Source organism: Sceloporus undulatus, chromosome 6 (genome assembly GCF_019175285.1).
Source record: "Sceloporus undulatus isolate JIND9_A2432 ecotype Alabama chromosome 6, SceUnd_v1.1, whole genome shotgun sequence".
NCBI lineage: Eukaryota > Metazoa > Chordata > Lepidosauria > Squamata > Phrynosomatidae > Sceloporus > Sceloporus undulatus.
The window spans coordinates 108369292-108389641 of record NC_056527.1 but is presented as its reverse complement, the minus strand read 5'-3'; the positions used below and the strand labels follow the sequence as shown (position 1 = coordinate 108389641).

At 43.1% G+C, this 20350-nt stretch overlaps 1 protein-coding gene across 2 annotated transcripts; it reads left to right on the top strand.

Moving 5' to 3' along the window:
• Positions 1-1664: 1664 nt before the first annotated feature.
• Positions 1665-18940, top strand: HIRIP3 (HIRA interacting protein 3). Of its 2 annotated transcripts, none has more exons than XM_042471641.1 (7): positions 1665-1825; positions 6240-6360; positions 6504-6648; positions 9295-10775; positions 12450-12624; positions 15301-15399; positions 18131-18940. In XM_042471641.1, the coding sequence occupies exons 1-7, from the start codon at positions 1743-1745 to the stop codon at positions 18274-18276; spliced, it is 2250 nt and encodes a 749-aa protein (XP_042327575.1). In that variant the 5' UTR covers positions 1665-1742; the 3' UTR covers positions 18277-18940. The 2 variants fall into 2 exon arrangements, with proteins under 2 accessions (XP_042327575.1, XP_042327576.1); XM_042471642.1 differs by having other exon boundaries at positions 1697-1809.
• Positions 18941-20350: the final 1410 nt, after the last annotated feature.

Sequence of the window (20350 nt, the reverse complement as noted above, 5' to 3'; positions counted from 1 at the left end):
ACCACTGACATCAGCTGCTGTGGGCCTTGTTTCAGAGCAGGGGTGCATCTCCACACTGTAGAAATAATACTGTTTGACCCCACTTTAAGTGCTGTAGCTCCATCCTGTGGAATCCTGGGTTTTGTAGCTTTGCAAAGGTTGTTCGGACGTTCACCTTCTTTCTTTTTCACACAGTCTCAAATGTGCGACACAATCCCTTTTCGTGCTGATATTCCAGACTAACAGAGCTGTGGTCCAAAAACACACGGAAGAAATAATCCAGTTTGAGACCACTTTAACTGCTCTGGCTCAGTGCTAGGGAACCCTAGGAATTGTAGTTTATTGAGGCACCGGAGCTCTCCGACAGAGAAGGCAAAATGTCTCACAAATTCCCAGAATTCCCTAGCATTGAGCCAAGGCGGTTAAAGCGGTCTCAAATTGGATTATTTCTGCAGTGTGTTTTGGACCTGTCTCTAGTTTTACTGGCACGCCACCACCATCATGCTGTCTGACACCTTCCAGATGTGTTAATACTGCACTTCCCATAATCCCCAGCCTCCACAATCAATGGATGGGAGCTGTACTCCAAAATATCTAGAGGGCAGTGGCCTTCTCCATGCGATCTGACATCTGAGGGCTATATGGGAGACATAGTTCAACATATCTGAAGGGAACTAAAGTGACCAGATATCCTCCTTTTCCAGGATGCATCCTACATTTCATCCTTGTGCCCAGCAGAAATTCCAAAATGTCCTCCGTTCTGAGCATGATTAAGGAGCATGAATTTATATTTATATTAGTGTTTTTTAAAGCTTTTATTTGGTCACATCTGACGTGTATCTTGAACGTCCTCCATTTTGGAGTGCCTTGTCCTCCTTTGCGGTTAAGACATCTGGTCATCCTGATTGTGGGAGACAGATAGACATATAACATCAATTAAAGATTAATTAATAAATAAATCAGCATCAATTAAGGACTGATTAATTAATATTAATCACTATCAATTAATATTATCAACATTTTAATTAACGTTTATTGATAGAGCGCCATAAAGTTTGCGCAGCACTTTACATGGTAAGAGGGTCAAATAAAATCAGAATAAAAACCCGCCAAGCAATCTAAAACAACAACATGACATGATTAAAATGTCTCTAAAATAATACTAACTAGTATACAATAAAAGTAATAGTGATTTACTATTAGTAATTAACCACTATTAGTTAAGAATCAATCAATCAATTAATCAATCTGCATTTTATTATTTATTTTATTTTATTTTATATTTAATATTTTTAAACTTTGTAAGCATTTTAAATGCTTTTAAACTTTGTAATCAAGACGTTCTAGCTCTTGTCTTTTTTTATTAAAAAAATACTGTAACCCGCCTTGAGTCCCATTGCAGGAGAAAGGCGGGATACAAATCCTGGAAATAAATAAATACATAAATAAATAAATAAGTACTGCCCTGGCCTATTGAATTAGCTGAGAAAAAAAACCATAGAAAAGAGCCCTCTCATAGTAGGGCGGACTACATTTCCCATGGAAAACCGGGGCCCGCTCCCATTGGCTGAGACTCCCTCATCCCTTTACGAACTACACTTCCCATGAGACCTCGGGGCCTGCGCTACCCATGATGCATTGCGCCGCTCAGCGTCCGCCCACCATCTTCTTCCCTCTGCTCACGTTAGCGGGACTACAATTCCCATGAAGCCTTGCGAGGAAGCGGTCTGCGTCGCCTCGGAGGCGTCAGGTGGCGGGAAAGGATGGCTGTTGCCCTCAGCGCTGGAGCGAAGCTGGGGATGGAGGGCTTCGTCCGGAGTCTCTTCCAAGGCAAGCCGGACCTCAGGTGGGAGGCCCTTGGCTTCTGCGGGGCGGAGAAGGACCGGCAGCCCCGGCTCAGGGAGGCTTTGCTGCGGGGTTCAATACGAGCCAGAGATGGAGGGGCTCCAAGGGGAAACGGTTGGACGGGGGACTAGTTGCCAAAGGGAAACATTGGGGAATATACAGTATGCCCATAAGGAAACATAGGGCAAGTATTCTGTGTTTCTCTATGGGAAGGTATTCCCTATGTTTGCCAATGCACATGCATTCCCCTATGTCTCCCTATGGGAATGTGTTTTCCTATGGGCAAGCATTCCCCTATGTTTCCCCACGTGCAAGTAGCCCCCTACATTTCCCTATGGGAAAGGCTTTTCCAATGATTTCCTATGGGCAAGTATTCTCCTGTTTTTCCTATGACAAGTAATTCCCCTATAATTCCCTATGGGCAAGTAGTCCCCTATGTTTCTCTTTGGTGTTTCCCTATGGTCAGGTATTCTTCAGCGAATCTCTATGGGCAAGTATTCCCCAATGTTTTCCTCTGGATAAGTATTCTGCTATGTCTCCCTGTGAGCAAGTATTCCCCAATGTTTCCCTATGGGCAAGTATGGTTTTTGTGGGCAAGCACAGTCATTTGTTTTAGGACGTCAGTTGAAGGGTTGTGTTTGTTATGTGTGCCTTCAAATTGTTTCTGACTTTTGGCGATCCTACCACAGGGTTTTCTAGGCAAGTTTCTTCGTTCTCTGAGGCTGAGAGAGTGTGACTTGTCCAGGGTCACCCAGTGGGTTTCCAAGGCCAAGCTGGGAATTGAACCCTGGTCTCCAGAGTCATAGTCCCAACGCCCAAACCTCTGCATCACACATATTGATCAGAACAGAGGCTGCAGCTAAGAAACCAGAAGGAGACTAGGAATGCAAAGGGCAGCTCTGAAAAAATGGACAAGATCCTAAAGGGCAAAGATGTAGCACTGAATACTTAAGTGAAGATTGCCCAAGTCACCGTATTCCCCATCACCGTCTGTGACTGTGAGAGCTGGACAGTGAAGCAAGCGAACAGAAAGACATTCAACTCATTTGAGATGTGGGGCTGGAGAAGAGTGCTGAGGATACCATGGATGGCCAAAAAGATAAACAAATGGGTCCTAGAACAGATCAAGCTGAGCAATCCCTGGAACCCAAGATGACTAAATTGAGGCTGTCATACTTTGGTCCCATCATGAGAAGACATGGCTCAATAGAAAAGACAATAATGCTAGGAAAGATGGAGGTTAGTAGAAAGGAAGGATTAGCACATACCAGATGGATAGACCCAATCAGAGAGGCCATGGGCATGGATTTGCAGGACTTGCGCAGAGAGGCTGAGGACAGCGGGGCTTGGAGAAGTCTCATCCACAGGATCGTCATGAGCCAAGGTCAGCTCTAGGGCAGTTAACACCAACAAAGTTTGTCACATAACCAGGCAACAAGCAACATCTACTGAATTTCACTCTTCTACACAGCCATTGAAAGGACAGGAAGCCTCTTTAGTTTTAACTCTGGCAGTCCTAATGGTCTGGCATGTTTGCAGTGCCTGAGTTTGGAGTTGTAATGGTGTATCCACACTTCAGCAATAAAGTAGTTTGGCACCACTTTAATTGCCATAACTCTATCCTACAGAATCCTGGGGATTTGTAGTATGGTGAGGCACTAGAGCTCTCTGACAGACCAGGCTGAATGCCTCACCAAACTACAAATCACAGGGTGCAGCCGTGACAGTTAAAGTAGTGTCAGACTGCTTTATTGCTGCAGTGTCGATATATTCTGAGTCACTGATGAGTAACAAAGATCTTAGTAGCAATAGCCGGTACATTTCTATACCACTTATCAGTGCACTTCAGCACTCCCTAAGCCGTTTACAATGTGTAAGCCAATTTCCCCCAACAAGCTGTGTACTCATTTTAGCAACTTCAGAAGGATGCCAGGCTAAGTCAACCCTGAGCCTTGGGCAAATCACACTCTCTCAGCTTGGGATTGAACTCACAATCTTGTGGTTTGTGAGTGAGTGGCTGTAGTACAGGCATTTAACCACTGCGCCACCAGGGCTCTTTGGGCATACACAGAGTGTTTTTTATAATGACTTTGTGTATGTGTATGACTTTGGGCATACACAGAGTGTTTTTTATTATTATTATTATTATTATTATTAACCTTTATGTATAAAGCGCTGTAAATTTACGCAGCGCTGTGCATACAATCTTTTTAATTGGACGGTTCCCTTCCCTCAGACTTACAATCTAAAAAGGCATGATACAAAAGGAGAAGGGAGTGGTGGTGGGGAAGGGGATGAGGGCCAGCAGTTCTTCTCTACCTCCAAGGCCTGGACCAAGGGAGATGAACTGGAGGGAGGGCTTGGCTTCTTAATGGATGAGTAATCTTCTTCCAGGGAGGCCTGTTGGAGCTAGCCTGCCTCTCTAGTAGGATAATACATATAAAATACATAACAATACAGGAAATGATTCAATAAAACAGGCAACAAAAGAGCATCAAATAGCAAGTGACAATTATGCAATGCCTGGGAACGCTTCTCTGAACAGGATGGTCTTCAACTCCGTTTTGAAGCTGGTTAAAGAAGTGATGGCTCTTGCTCGCGGGGAAAGGAGGTTCAAGTTGATGGTGTTGGTTGTTTGCCTTCAGGTTGTTCCTGATTTAGGATAACCCTAAGGCGAACCTGTCACGGGGTTTTCTTGGCAGTATTTGGAGAGGGCTTGCAATTGCCTTTCTCTGAAGCTGAGAGAGTGTGATTTGCCCAAGGTCACCCAATGCATTCCTGTGGCTGAGCAGTGATTCAGACCCTGGTGTCCTGCAGTCCTAGTCCAGCACTCAAGTCTCTACACCATGCTGACTCTCAGTATTTGGAGTGGTGATGAATAAACCTATTTAGTAGTCCGGCCTACTAAAAAGTGGTTGTCTAAGGACTAGTGCCGGTCCCCAGGCCATGGACCACCTGTTTACAGCAGGTTTCAAAGAAAGAAGGAAATACAGCTAATGGCATAAACACAGTACACATCACGGGGAAACTGAGGAGGAAAGTTGCTGTTTAACTACACCAGACTGAGAAGTACAGACTTTTGTCAGGCTGTGTGACTTCCATGAGAAGCTTGACCCCACTGCATTCATTTCTGATTGCCTCATTTTGTGGAGAACAAAACACAGGAGGAAAGTTTGAAGAAGCTGGGCTTGTTTGGCTTAGTGAAGGGAAGGCTGAGAGATGACATGATTGCTTTCTTTAAATACTTCAAGGGCTGTCACAGAGAGAAAGGTTCAGGTTTGTTCTCTGCTGCTCTGGGGGGTTAGGAACAGGTCTAATTGTTTGAGGTTACAAGAGAGTAGATTTCAATTGAGCATTAGAAGGAACAATTTGACAGTAAGCAATTGCCAAGAGAGGTGCTGGGTTCTCTTTCTTGGGACGACTTCATAAAGAGGTTGGACACCTACCTGCTGGGGATGCTTTAACTGGAGATCCTGCATTGAGCAGAAAGCTAGACTCAAAAGGCTTGAGTCCACTTCCAACTCTGTATTATTATCATGGTTTCAGAGTCTGTCCCCCTCATTAATGGTCTACCAGGTATTACCAGCTGGAGAAGAGAAGGTTAAGAGGTGATATGATAGCCCTGTTTAAATATTTGAAGGGATGTCATATTGAGGAGGGAGCAAGCTTGTTTTCTGCTGTTCCACAGACTAGAACGCAAACTGCAGGAAAAGAGATTCCAGCTCAACATTAGGAGGAATTTCCTGACAGTAAGGGCAGTTTGACAGTGGAACACACTCCCTCAGAGAGTGGTGGAGTCTCCTTCTTTGGAGGTCTTTAAGCAGAGGCTGGATGGCCATCTGCCGGGGATGCTTTGATTGAGAGTTCCTGCATGGCAGAATGGGGTTGGACTGGGTGGCCCTTGTGGTCTCTTCCAACTCTATGATTCTATGAAATTTTGGACCATAAATGATTTTGATTTTTTTCAAGAATCTAGGAATCTATGAAAGATCCTCCAAAAATGACACATTCCACACACTGTCGGTTTTGTAATTGTGCTGTTGTGATCCTATCTATGGTGATAGAATTAAACCTTTTTACCATTATTGTATATATTGTTGTTATTTATACTACTATTAAAATTGATTAGGTATACATGGGTTGGATTCAAAGGCGTATGAGTCCACTATTTGCACATATTCCCTAGGCTGCAAACAAAACAGAAATGTGTTAGAAATTTAAAATTTCCTCTCTGGTAGAGGGGTTTCATTAAGCAAGGGAGGAATATTGGTGTCTGGTTAAGGAATCCTGGGCATGCTTCCTGTCCGTGCTTTTTATGACAATACAGTAGCTATGTCTTGATGTCTTTGTCTCTGCTGGTTTAATACATTTTGTAAATGCTACCAGCCTCGCCATTGTGTCACATTTTCTTACAGTGTCCTCACTCACACCATTATCCGAGAGAAGTACCGTACCCATGCTGGGAAGGAGAGCCTAACAAGAGAGGAAAAGGAGCAACTTAAACAGCTGGTGGAAGTGGAACTTATCCAGATGAAGGTGCAAGCAAAGTTAAAGGGATGGGCAACCTTTCTCCTCTAGGAGATTTTGGGGCAGAGGAGAAAGCAATGTTGCATTATGGGAAGCAGGTCAAGGGAGAGATAAGGCTGAAGCTGAAAACCTGTATTTAAAAATCTTCACAGGTTGATGATTCCCCAGATAGTGAAGAAGTTCATTCTTCAGTCAAATCAGGAGGCCACAAACGATCCCGTTGCTCCTCCGACTCCTCTGGAGATGAAGTCAAAAGCAAACAAGAGCAGAAGAAACAACGGACTAGAAAGGAAATGGGTAAGTCATGTGGCTTTACATTGGTGCACACTGGCCAGCATTCTATTTGTGACTAACACATACATAAGTGCAACTTGCTGAATATGTGTATGTTCCTTCAAGTCACTTGTTGAATTTCATAAGGTTTTCTTAGGTAAGCAATACTCGGAGATGATTTTGCCAGTTCTGTCCTCTGAAATATAGGCTACAACACTTGATCTTTGTTGGTGGTCTCTCATCCAAGTACTAACTTGGGCTGGCCCTTCTTAGTGTCCAGCATCAGATGGGATCTGCTGCCTTTAGGGTACAGTGCAGCTTATACACCTAGTTTATACATACAGAAGTCCTCTTTTGGATGGGACACGTATGGGGTTGCCATATTCCAGACATCTAATTTGCATATTATTCAAATTAATATATTTGTGCATATTATTAATTTTCATTCTCATTATGCAAATTCAACACATTCATCATTGCCCTTTTTCTGACATTATGTTTCAGCCTCTGTACCAATATCAAGATAATAGCTCTTTTTTCTTCTTTTTCCCCCTAGCTGGTGTGAAGAGAGGGAGGCTTCCTATCAGCCCAGAGAGTAAAGGGACTCCATTTACTCTCTTGAAGCTGTTTGGAAGCGAAGTTCCATGATGCTGTCTACCCCTAGGCTCAAGGAGCCAAAATCACCACCCAAGGCCATCTCTGCTCACCTAGTTTCTTTTCCTTCCTTCTGCACCTGTTGAGGGAAGGTGAGAGGGAAAGGAAGAATATAGTGTGGCAATGCTACACTTGTACAGTAGCAGCTGGGCCTGCAACATGGGATGAGACTCCTGCCAGTGCCAATCTGGTGTTCCCCAGATAGCAATGCACCCTTCTCTATAATACCATCTAGTTGGTGGTTTCCCAGTTTTTGCATGGCTGTCCCATTCTAACTAGGTTGATGAAGAGATGCTGGTATTTTGGATCCCACCCTTTTGCCTTTGACCGTACCCACCAATGAAATCCAGCCCCTGAAAACTTCTCTGAAATCAGATTTGCCTAAAAGTACACTGTTGGTGTACTACAGAGGTGGGCCATTGCAGGGGAAGTTTTTTGCCCCTGTAGCATACGTCAGTGTTCCATTTTCCAGTATAATAACAAGATATTATTATTATTATTATTATTATTATTATTATTATTATTATTATTATTAAAGTATCAAGCTCCATTGCCCCCAAGTCACTTGTGTTTGTATTTCTGGGTTGAGGAGAAGCTTTCAAGAAGTTGAGGGAAGGTATTTTGAATAAATCCCCAACTCCTAGAGGTGTAAATGACTCATGGAGGTAGGGGGTTGGAGGAGTGAGATAGCAAAACATGGTTGAATTATATACAATCCTCAACCACAGTTTCCCCTCCCCTCACATCAGTGCTGCTAACATGAAATGATGGAATGTCTGTCTTAGAGATACTGGCACGTGGCATTACTACGCTTTAAGTTGTTTTAAAAGGGATAGCCCTGTTAGTCTGTTCCCACATAAAATGAGAAGTGGGTGAGATTAAGGAATCAGGGAGCAATTTTGAAAATAATAGATTTATTTTAGCATGAGTTTTCATGAGGATCAGTCCACTTTGTCAGAGGCATTGATGCAGTTGGAAGTACAGACTACAAGTAGATAGGATTCTATGACTGAAGGGTGGGATCAGAGTATAATAGGATTGAAACAATGGAAATTGTGACGCAAATTAGGAAACTTTAAGGGAGTGTAAAACAGTAAGCTCTGATGAGCAGCTGGTGTGTAGATCTTAAGTGTAAAAGCAGTATTTAAAGCCATGCATTAGAAATATTAATTCCCACTTAATTAGCTGAGTCTAAAACATGCTGCTTGATTCCTTTATTTTTCTCCCTTTTCCATTTTAAGTTGTAAGTATCACATACAAACCATTTTATTTGCTGGAGCTTTTAATAACAACAACTTCCACTCTTTTGTATTTCTGCTGTACCTATGGAGAGACAAAATGAGGGCATTGCCCCACAAAGAAGAATTCTGCCCACTCAAATTGAATTTTCTATCACTCCCCAAATTTTAAGCATTGCAGAACATGAAACATTGGAAATTGTTCATGCCTAGAGAGTCTTCTAATTGCTTTCCCTGGATACCTTTGCTTGCTCCTTTTCTTTGTCTACTTAAACTGTATTTCTAAATGCCCAATGAAAGTTTTAAATTACTGCAAAGCTAGAAATTTGGGAATGAGAGTGGGGGAGAGGAAATCATTTGGAGACTGAATATTATTTGGGAGGGAGCAGTGCCTTCATTTTGACCCCCTACACTCTGCATTGCACTTTTATTGATGGTTTCTCAGATTGTTGTTTTCTTTTCCTGAGTGTTGTTTTTATTATTAGACATTGACTAATTAAAAAGCAGATACAATTTCAATCATGAAATACAAGATAAAAACAAGAGCATAATTGTTACAGTGGGTTGTTCTGCATTGATGACAGCACTGTAGAAGCTAAATGGGCAAACATAATTGTTTTTTTTATGCCAGAGTTGGGATTCCCTGGTTGTCTACAGACACTTACTGTTTGGTCTGGTGGCCAGAGAGTAATACTAACATGCTAAACAGAGCGGGTTAAGCAAGCGCTGTACTCTCCCAAGACATGTTGCATGTTTCACATCTTAATTTCTCCTCCAGAAACAAGTTCTGATGAAGAAGATTCTGGGATTGATTCTAAGAAGATACCACTCTGTGATGGCTCAAGACATGAGAAGTCCTCAGGCTCTTCTGAACAAGAAGACAGTGGGGCAGAAGGTCATACAGATGGATCAGAGAGTGATGGAATTGCTAAAAGCAAGGGAAAGCAAACACCCCAGAGGGCAAGAAATGAGAAGCAAAAAGGTAGCAAGAGATTCAGTGGGCCAGGTGGCAGAAAACGAAGAGACAGATCGGAGAGTGAGTTTGAGGAAACCACAGACGAGCAACAGAGTAATATGGATGAAGAAGAAGAAGTTGGAGAACAAACAAAGTCAGCAAAAAGCGAAAGCACTGAATCAGAGAATGACTCTGAACAGGAGTTCCAGGGGGGAAAAGAACAGAAACAGACTGCTGCCAAGAGAGAGAATCAAAAGGTGAATGAGCAAAGGAGAAAAAAGAAGAATGAGTCGGAAGAGGACAGTGAGCCATCTAAGGTGGGGAAAATTCACGGGAAGAAAAGAACTGACTGGAGTGAGAGTGAAGAGGGAAAGAAAAGTGTTAGCCACAATAAGGGTGAAGACAAGGCAAGACAGAGAGCTCAGAAGTCTCAAGTGGGGACCAAGAGTGAAGATGACTTGGAGAGTGAGTCAGAGGAGACAACCAGGAGTCAGAAAAAGATGGTAAATATTAAAGAAAGGACAAAAGGTATGTGTGTAGAAAAACTGGATAGTGATTCAGAAAAGAGTGAGGGTAAAAGTCAAATGAGGGTGGCAACACAGAAAGGCAAGGCAAATGAAGAAAAATGGAGCCCTGAATCAGAGAGTGATTCAGAAGACAAGAGGCAGCCTGAAAAAGGAGGATTGAAAAGGACACAGAAGAGGAATGTAAGCAGAAAGAAACTGGTGGAAGAACAAGAGGGGAAGAAGCAAGGCATGCATAAGCCCAGGAGGAGTGTAAGCAGTGAAGATAATGAAAGTGAGTCAGACAAGCATAAGGACTTGAAACAAAGCAAGAAGGGAATGCAGAAACCCAGTAGTAGTGAAAATGAATCACAGAGTGAGGCAGAAGAGAGAGAAAAGAACAAAGGCAAGTGCCGGAAGATGACTCTGAGCAGCTACAAATGGGAGAGTGGACCAGAAGAATATGAAAATAGGATTCAGAGGAAGAAAATGGCCCTTAAAAAGAGCAACAGCATGTCTGGGAGTGAATCTAGCCAAGAGGAAGCGAAGCAGGGAAAGAGAAGAGTGGAGAAGTACCAGAGGGCTAGAGACACTGAATCGGAGTCTGAGTCTGATGACTCTGAAAGTGATTTGGCAAGAAGGAAAAAAAGTCAAGGCCAGCAAAAGAAAGAAATACAGGCGCCCAAAAGAAGGCAGAACAGCAAGGAAGAATCAGAGATCGGATCTGTTGAGGAGGAAGAATCCTCCCACTCAGGAGATGAAGATAACCCCACTTCTTCTAAACAACGGCATCAAGGAAAGGTAAGATGATGGGCTTGGTGACTCCAGGCATGTACAGTTCACTACAATTCACAGAAGCCATTTGCTTTCCCCTAATCCTCCCCCTAGATGTTTTCTTAAGATTTTCTCATGATTTAGTCAAGGGTTTGCATTTGAGTTAATAATATCTAAGACACAAGAAGCTAAGTCTTCTGAAAAATTCAGTATGACCATAAACCAGTTTACCTTTGTCCCCTTCCTCTCATCACGGGTGGGGAGCATCCAGTTGTATTTTTGGTGATCCAGGGAGATAATGTATTTTCTGAGTTCCTGCTGTGGAGGCATAGCCAGATGATCTCTAGGTGAACCACTCTTCCCCTACCACTAAGTTGGCCATGGGGGGTGCACTCCAGCATTTGATAGGATGGTTGTGCATTGCACAAGGAAATACAGTCGGCCCTTCGTATATACAGAGGTTCCATTTTGGAAGCACACACATTGTGCGGATGGCAAATACTGCGAGACCCCAAGTCCTGTTCTCAATGATGGCACAATGTGTACATGATTGCATTGGTTTGGCAGTGTGAGTGCGCCAGCAGTGTTTTCCCCACAAAGCAATTAAAAAAGGATTTTAGCACTGTAGCAATTATAAATGCACCTCACTCTATCCAAGCGGGGATTAAAAATGCAATAGATACTGTATAGTTAAGAAATGTTACATGTTTGTATTCCTAATTGTTAATTTCACCATCTAACATTTTACTACATGCAAATGAATATATGAGTTGTTCCTTATTATGTAACTTCTTATTTATAGATAATTCCAATATTAAATGCTTTTGATCCAACAAGTAATAAGGCATTTAAAGCGCTTATATTTTGAGTCTTTTGGTGGCATGTGGGAAACATTAAGTTAAAGAAAAAGGGAGAACAAGGGAGGGAAAAATTGAAAGTAGGAAAAGGTGGAATGAGTGAGAAAATAGGTCTTTAAAAATTAATGCACCTGTTTCCTTCTCTCCATTGCTCAAAACAGGGATTAGACAAAATACTTTCGTTCTGGGAAGACTTTCAGCATACTAATGTAACATAAATATAAATGCCAATTTAAAATTAAATTAATTTTAAACATAAGTGAATTAGATTTTTTAAATATGTTAACAATTAAGGGACTGTACAGACTGGTCATTAAGGCTGGCCTGGGGGCAGAGTCAGGGCATGGCATCCATACAACGCATGCTCCGACTCTGTCCCCATGTCAGTGTGATGATGTGCTCCACATGGTGTGTGGCATCACTGCACTCCTCTGGCACTGCATCTACATAATGTGGTGCCAAAGAGGTGCCGTAAAGCCATGGCTATCACACTCTTTCCAGGGTGCAAAAAGGAGCTGCTTTTTGTGGGTTTTTGCGCCCTGGAAAGGCCAGATTGGAGCCATAGTGTGCGGTTGCCGCAGCCCTAGTCCGGAGCAGCTGGAGGTGGCTGTAGGCCACCCCTTAGGGGTGGTCTGCACAGTCTCTAACTCAATGTGTCAAGCTTCTTTTTTTTAACTAGTTTTCCCATCTCTGGTGCAGCCATTATGACTTGTTGCCCTTGACCACTCTGCATTACTTCAGACTTCCATCAGTGAATAGATCAACCTATAAGGAATGTGTTTCACATTCCATGGGGGGAAATGCTCTAATCTTCCCCTCTTTCCTAAATTCTTGACCTCTGCAGGACAAAGACCATCATTCTGGGAAGAATGAGGAGCACCCCTCTATCAGACGCCTGAAGCGCTACATCCGGGAATGTGGGGTTCGTCGGAATTACAAGAAATTGTTTGAGGGTTGCCGATCCCGGAAAACACAGGTGGAGATCCTCAAACGGGAGCTAGAAGACCTTGGCATAAAAGGTAAGTAAAGTTTGGTCACAGGAGCCAGGCAGAAACAAAGCTGGACAGGTCTAGGAAACTGAATAAGAGAGGGTTTGGAGTGTATAATAAGTATGTCTTGCTCCAGAACTGGCCATAGTTCTAGGTCTCTCCAAGGGTCTTTTTTTCTTTTTTGCCAAATACTGATACACATTACTGTTCTAGCATAAGGTTTTATGATAATAAATGATGCAACAGATGGGATACATCAGAGAAGCATTCCAGCCATTTTGCTGACAGGTTCCAGGATCCCTCACAACCAGTGGTAGAACTGGATACCTAAACAGATTCTACTCAGAGTTGTCACTCAGCCGGCAATCAGATCATATCCCCATTGCTGGACACACTGGGAACCCTTAGGCTGGGGTTCCATTGGTAAGACCCAATGGGAGATGAATTTTGAAAGGTTATATAATTCAGAAGCAGACAAAGAAGATCAGAGTGCACAATAGTTATGAGAACTGTATGAACAGCAACAGAGAAAAATTAACTCCCTCAATTGGTTCTCAGTCTTCATATCTTTTCCCAGTCTCAAACTGCAAAGCAAATAAAAAAGGGGGCACTAAAATAACATATTGTTATTATATTATTATTAACATTACTATTACTACTGCTACTTATATAATAATTATAATAACTAATATAATATAACCAACAAGGGCACTAATATAAGTTAACTCTTTCACTCCACTGATTTAATCCTCAGTTCTTCTCTTCTAAGAATACCTTGGTACCTTCTGAATGGTTGTTGTTCTATGCCTTCAAGTTGTTTCTAATTTATGGCAACCCTAAGGTGACCATATTAAGAGGTTTTCTTGGCACGTTTCCTCAGAGGGGATATGCCATTGCCATCATCTGAGGCTGAGGGAATGTGACTTTCCCAGGGTCAGCCAGTGGGTTTCCATGGCTGAACTGGGATTCAAACCCTGGACTCCAGAGTTGAACATTCAGACTTCTACACTACACTATTATTATTATTATTAAGCTTTATTTATAAAGCGCTGTAAATTTACACAGCACTGTACATACAATCTTTTTAATTGGACGGTTCCCTGCCCTCGGGCTTACAATTGAAAAAGACATGACACAAAAGGAGAAGGGAAAGATGGTGGGGAGGGGGCCTCTCTAGTAGGATAATACATATAAAATACATAGCAATACACTGGCCTTCTAAGTACAGTGGACCCTTGTTATACGCTGGGGTTTGGTTCCAAGATCCCCTGTGTATAACAAAATCCGTGTATGCTCAAGTCTCATTAAATATAATGACATAGCAAAATGGAGTCCCTTATAAAAAATGGAAAATCAAGGTTTGATATTTGAAATTTATACTTTTTTGGAACATTTTCAAACCGTTTATGCTTGAATCCGTGTATAAGAAGAGCCGACTGTATCTCATCACATTACAATCCCAGGATTTATTAGGATGGCAGCATGGCTACTAAAGTAGTAGTTCAAAGATCCACAATTTTGTGATTCATGTCCAGTCCCAAAAAGGTGTGTGTTCTGCAGCCTATGAGAATTTTACATGTACAGGCCATTTCAGTAAATTATCTTGTTCTTTTCTTGCAGGGCCAGCTAGATGTTTGTTATTGAAACATTTGGAATAATCTAGAGATGTATTATAGGAACACAAGAAGCTGTTTTTATACTGTTACCATTGGCGCGTTACAGACCGCCCCTTTGGGGCGGCCTGTAGGCACGCCTTTCCCCGGTGTATCGGGGCCTCAGCAGCCAGACCGGCAGCCTCCAAGGCCCCGATCCGCCACTTTCCGGGCAAAAGGCCGCTTCCCCGCAGCCTGGAAAGGGGTGTCCTTGGGGCTTCAAGCCCCAAGGACACCCCGCGGCGGCGAGGAGGAGGAGAAAGGGGCCACTTGGCCCCTTTCTCCCTTGTGTTGCTGGGCGCAGCCGTCAGAAGGCTGTGCCCAGCGACGCAAACCAGGAAGGAGCTCCGTTTCGGAGCTCCTTCCTGCTCTGCGGAAAGGGTGCGTTAAGCACCCTCGTGCGGAGCGATGGCGTCATGGCGGCGCGTTCGTCATGCCATTGTGGCGGCGGCTGTGTGGAACGGCCGCTGCCATTTTGTGCGCGCAGAGCGCGTGCTAGGGTTAGGGGGTGCGGAAGCACCGTCCCTTCCTAACCCTAGTACGTGCTCGTCGCGTACTTTCATGGCGGTCTGTAACCCGCCCTAGGTTCCTCTTGTTCAGTGCTGTGTATTCTGTCAGTGGTTCTCAAAGGATTTCAGACAGGGGTCTTGGATCGGCCTACCTGAAGATAACAGGGATTGAGTAAAACCAATTAAACCCAACGCTACACCTTTTCCTATCAAATAGTTTGTTCGGCTATATTTTCAACCCTGTCAGGTTAGGTATCAGGCTTCTCTGATTTGCAAGGTATGAACAGAGCACAGACCTTTGACTGTTTTGTGTATTCCTACACTAAATGGATTGGCTTTTCTGATCCCTTCATGACAGAGAGAAGCTGCCACTGCTGGACTTTTGCCTATTGTGCACTTTTCAGAGTCACTGGACCACCATCAAGGAAATAGGGATAGCCCTATTTCAGACCATGGTCATTTCTGGGTCTCAGAATTTTGTGTGGTGGGGAACATTTGCTATGTACCACACTTCTCAGCCTGCACTTTCCCCTCAATTTCCACAGGAGCACCAACTCTAGCCAAGTGCAAGGCCTTGAAGCTGAAGCGTGAAGAAGCAGCTGAGGTGGCTTCACTTGATCTCAGCAACATTATCTCCACAGAAGGTAAAGGTGATGTGATGGGAGGAAATAGAGGATCTAGCTAGTGGTATAACAGTCTTGGTTAGTGGGTGGGAACGTGGGAACATTCAGTAGCAAACTGATAGTTTTTCTGTTTTAATTTTGTTTGTGTGTGCTTAGCCTCTACTCTAGTCACACATTAATGTGGGGAAATGGAAATCAGAGGAATTATTTGTGATATACTTCTTCCCAATCAAGATTGAAATACATTAGCTTTCCACTTGCTTTCAAGTGCTTTTTCTTTATCCTGTACTGATATCAGGACAGTTTGAGTTTGTGTGTGTGTGTGTGTGTGTGTGTGTGTGTGTGTGTGTGTGTTTATTTTTGAGACCAAATAATAAAAACCATTATTATGGTTAACAAAGTAAATATTACAGATATTCCACTTTGTTCTTCATATTTCATTATTTTTACTTACACAAGAGAATAGCTGGAGAGCACAGATGAAGGCTGCATTTTAGGAGTGTGAGCAGAAGGTAGATCAGGATTTACTGGTAGATCTCTGTGATTTACAGTAGGTCATCCTAAAAGAAAAATACTGTGGCCTGTATTCTCTGTCAGCTACTTAACTAAGTAACTTCTCTTGCTCCATCCCAAACTTGACAGAAACATTCAGCTATGCTCTAATTGGCAGCATAAAAGGACATTCTCCCCATGCAGTTGATGCCCAATAAAGTAGGTTGATGATAACAAGCGTTATAATCATGACTAAGTAGTGATTGAGAATAACAGTTTAATATTCATAAACACTACTTAGTCACAATGTTGACACTATTGTCACAATCATAACCCTCACCACCCTACTTTATTGGGCATCAGCTGCATGGAGAGAAAGATATCCACTCTACCAGTGATGACAGCATGGGTGAATGATGTTTCTGTCAATTTTGAGAGAGGTCAAGCCTGGAGAGGTCACTTAGGCGCGTTACAGACCGCCGAAAAGCAGCAGCCTGCACCCACCCCTTTCCCCACCGGATCGGGGCCTAAATGCCCAGAGCGGCAGCCGCTGAGGCCCCAATCCGCCGCTTTCCAGGCCGCGGAGAAGCGGCAAAAGGCCCCTTCCCGAGACCTGGAAAGGGGTGTCCTTGGGGCTTCAAGCGCCAAGGACACCCCACGGTGGCGGGGAGAAGGAGAAAGGGGCCACTTGGCCTCTTTCTCCCTTGCGTCGCTGGGCGCAGCCATCTAAAGGCTGCGCCCAGCGACGCAAGACCAGGAAGGAGCTCCATTTCGGAGCTCCTTCCTGCGCAGACGAAAGGGCACATTAAGTGCCCTCGCATGGCACGATGGCGTCACGTCCGCGCCGCCTCATTTGGAGGCGGCATGTTTGTGATGCCATCATGGCGGCCCCCATGTAGATTGGGCGCCGCCATCTTGTACATCCTCAGGACATATTAGGCTTGGGGGCGTCAAGAAGTGACGCCCCTTTTTAAACCTAGGACGTCCTGAGGACGTCCCTTATGGCCGTTTGTAACACGCCTTAGTTAGATATGCTTAAGTATGCTTGCTTAAGCATATCTAACTAAGTAGTTAACTAAGTAGGGGATACAGGGTCATGGTACCATACTAAATAATTTAGTGTATGTTTGCTCACACCTATAGTATAATTTTGTATCTATATCTAATGGTATGTCTGAGCTTTCTAGTTTAAAAACTACTACCAAATTAGATTCTGAGTTCTACTTACTCCAAATCTTGATGGGAGGAAACTGAAATCAGTGGTTCCCAAAATGTTGATCTCAAAAAGTTGTTAGGAAGTAGGCTCAAGTCTATGAAAGCTCATGCTACCAGCTTTTTTCTTTCATTTTGTTGCAAAGGTGCTACTAGACCTCTTTGCATCCAAATGTTGTTGAGCTTCATCTTGTAGAATCTCTGACTCACTAGCCCTGCTGGCTGGAAACTGACTTCTGGAGACCCAAATTTTGGAACCATTGAGATATAGATATATAGATATATATGTATATAAAGGGAAGGGGTGGAACTTTTGTTGTTGTATGCCTTTAGGTATTTTGCAAATTATGATAGCCTAAGGTGAACCTATCACAGGGTTTTATTGGCAAGATTTATTCAGATGAGGTTTATTATTATTATTATTATTATTATTATTAAACTTTATTTCTAAAGCACTGTAATTATACACAGCGCTGTACAAAGTCGGTAAAATTAAAGAGTATATAAAAGCCTGCCCAAGGCGTACATTCTAAGATAATAACAATAAAAGAAAAATAGATAAAATTACCATGTAGAAAAGAAAAAACAAATTAAAAACATCAAATATAAAACAAATCACATCACATCAAATATTGTCAGACAGCCAGATGACAATCACAAATTCCCTGAGAACGCTTCGCTAAACAATATGGTTTTCAGCTCAGCCTTAAAGCTGGTTAGGGAAGTCATGAGCCGTGCATGCAGGGGAAAAAGGTTCCAGGAATGAGGGGCAGCAAGAGAGAAGAGGTTTGCCTTTGTCTTTCTCTGTGGCTGAGAGAGTGTGACTTGCCCAAGGTCACTCAGTGGGGATTCAGACCCCAGTCTCCAGAGTTGTAGTCCACCCCAAGCGACACCATACTGGCTCTCTAGGAATGGAATAGGCATTGCCTAGTAAGTTTTGGGAATGCCAAGAGTCCACTTGTTCTGAAAGTATGTTCTTATATTTTATGAGGTAGGCAGAAAAGTAAGCTTGACTTTTAATGAAAAACTCTCCCCTTCTTTCCCACAGGCCGTCCCAGGCGTCGCAATGTCTGGAGTCTCTACAGCAAGCCTGAGGAGCCCCCCAGTTCACCAGAAGAACCACCTATCCGTCGCCATGTGACAGACTGGTCCCACCTTCGTGGAGTCATCAGTTCTGATGGGGAAAGCAGCTGACTTGGGGCAAGCAGGGGGCCTTGATGGGGCAACCATCCTGGTTGTGAGGAGAAGCGAGAGTCTGATGGATTGGACAACCAGGAAGGCTGAGATACATTCCAAATATAAGCTAGAAGAAAGCTGTCAACATTTTGTCACTCTTGCTATCTTCGGTTATCAGCAAAAGAAGAGGGGGCATGATTGTCTGTTAAAGGCAAATACTTATATTTATTTGAAAACATACCTACTTTTGAGGGAAGAGATGCAGAAGGATGGAGATACTCAGTTCCTTGAAAAATACCTGAGCTCTTCAGATACCATTATTGATGTTGGTTTCGTCATTTTTTCCCATCAGTTTTCTTCCCAAGACTGAACATTTCCTAAACAGGAGTGCAAGCGTGTATTGGAAGAGGTGAGGTTTCGGTTTGGTTGTTTTTTTATTCCATGTTAGCCCATGAGTCTATGTCTCAGAGGCATATTTTTGCCCTTTCTTTTGGCACAGTCTAAAGGAGAATGATTCATTGTGGACTAAATGTCACAGGTTTTGATGGGGACTGGTGTGCCTTTGGAACATGTAACATGTTTACCTATTGTTGTAAATGTTGTGAGTTGGAAATTTTATATGACTGAAAAAAATTTGAAATGTTTTTTATATATCCCTTAAATAAAATCTCTTTTGGACTTCTATTCCAGAGACGTTTCTGATAAAGCTCATCCTCTTTTTGTACCACTGTTATGCCCAAGATTGTAAGGGCAACCTGTTTATCCTGAGAGCGTGTAATGAGAACCTCTCCCTCCGTGGACCTATTCACAGCAAGGCTAAGAAAGACATTGAGACACCAAATTTGGTTTTAAACACCATGCATGTAACATTTATTGAATCACACAAGTAACACAAACATTGATTATCAAGAGCTCTTTCACTCACACATTCATACAATACTCACACACACTTCCCTTCCGCCGAACATTGATCAGTTGTTCTCGAAGGCTGGGGATGACACCGTTGCCGCGGATGGTGCCAACAAAATGGAGATGAAAGTCCAGGATCTTTATACTTTTCCTTCTCTCTCACTCTTGGCTGCTGGAATCTTGCAATATTGCAGCCCATTACTCAACTTCCTCTTCTGGGAGGACAGACAGGTTGTTCAGATCCGTCCGTGTTCAAAGCTACTCGTTCTGTTCAAAGTTCTCCATTGTCCTGTCAGTTCCTCATCATGGCGACTCAGGAGATAAGGTTCTTCCCGGTCATGGTTCGTCACACCTGGACGGCACCCCGCTTCAGCTTCCAAGTTTTAAACTTTCCTCGCCTCGGTTGCCAAATACCTTCGTCACATCAGTGCTTTGCGCGGAACCATCTTGTTTGTTCCTTTAGCTATGTTTAAAGCACAATTCCTTGGTTCTTCGGTTCTTCAGCTCTGGGTTTAAGTCAGAGCTCACTCATTCGTCTTACACCACTACATTCTTCCTAAACATGCTGGCCTCTCATAGCATTTAATTCAGTGTAATCAAGTATCCAGCACAGAATCTGGATCCCTGGAAAAGTCCTGTTTGCTGTTTTGTACCTTCAAGTCATTTCTGATTATGGTTATTCTAAGGTGAACCTATCATGGGGTTTTCTTTGTTCTGGGGGGGATGCCTTTGCCTCCCTGAGGCTGAAAGGACTTTACTTGCCCAAGGTTACCCAGTGGATTTCACTGGCTGAACAGAGATTTGAATCCTAGTCTCCAAAGCATAGTCAAATGCTCAACCCACTAACCACAATGGTTCCTTATTTTAAAAGTGTTAGTTTCTAGATCTGATGAAACAAAATCACCATCATGTAGGGAGTGGAGTTTGTGCGACCCACAACTACAGCTGCTTCTCTTTGGCATGATCCCATGCTGCAGATGAGCACATTTAAGTGAGATGATGCTACACAACGAATTATACACATGGGACATGAGATTGTTTGTGCAGTTGAATACATTCACACACTTTTTCCCCTCAGAATGGGTCACTCCACCAGGATGTAGTTTTGTGGTGCTGGAGGTACATATGAAAAGGTCTTTTGTGTCTTCCCTTCTAGCCTCTGCATATGTTATCCAAACCAGAT

Coding starts and splice junctions, on each gene's coding strand:
- HIRIP3 (XM_042471641.1), top strand. CDS start 1,743: ATGGCTGTTGCCCTCAGCGCTGGAGCGAAGCTGGGGATGGAGGGCTTC. Junction 6,649..9,294: donor ACGGACTAGAAAGGAAATGG/GTAAGTCATGTG, acceptor TTTCTCCTCCAG/AAACAAGTTCTGATGAAGAA. Junction 12,625..15,300: donor AGAAGACCTTGGCATAAAAG/GTAAGTAAAGTT, acceptor CAATTTCCACAG/GAGCACCAACTCTAGCCAAG.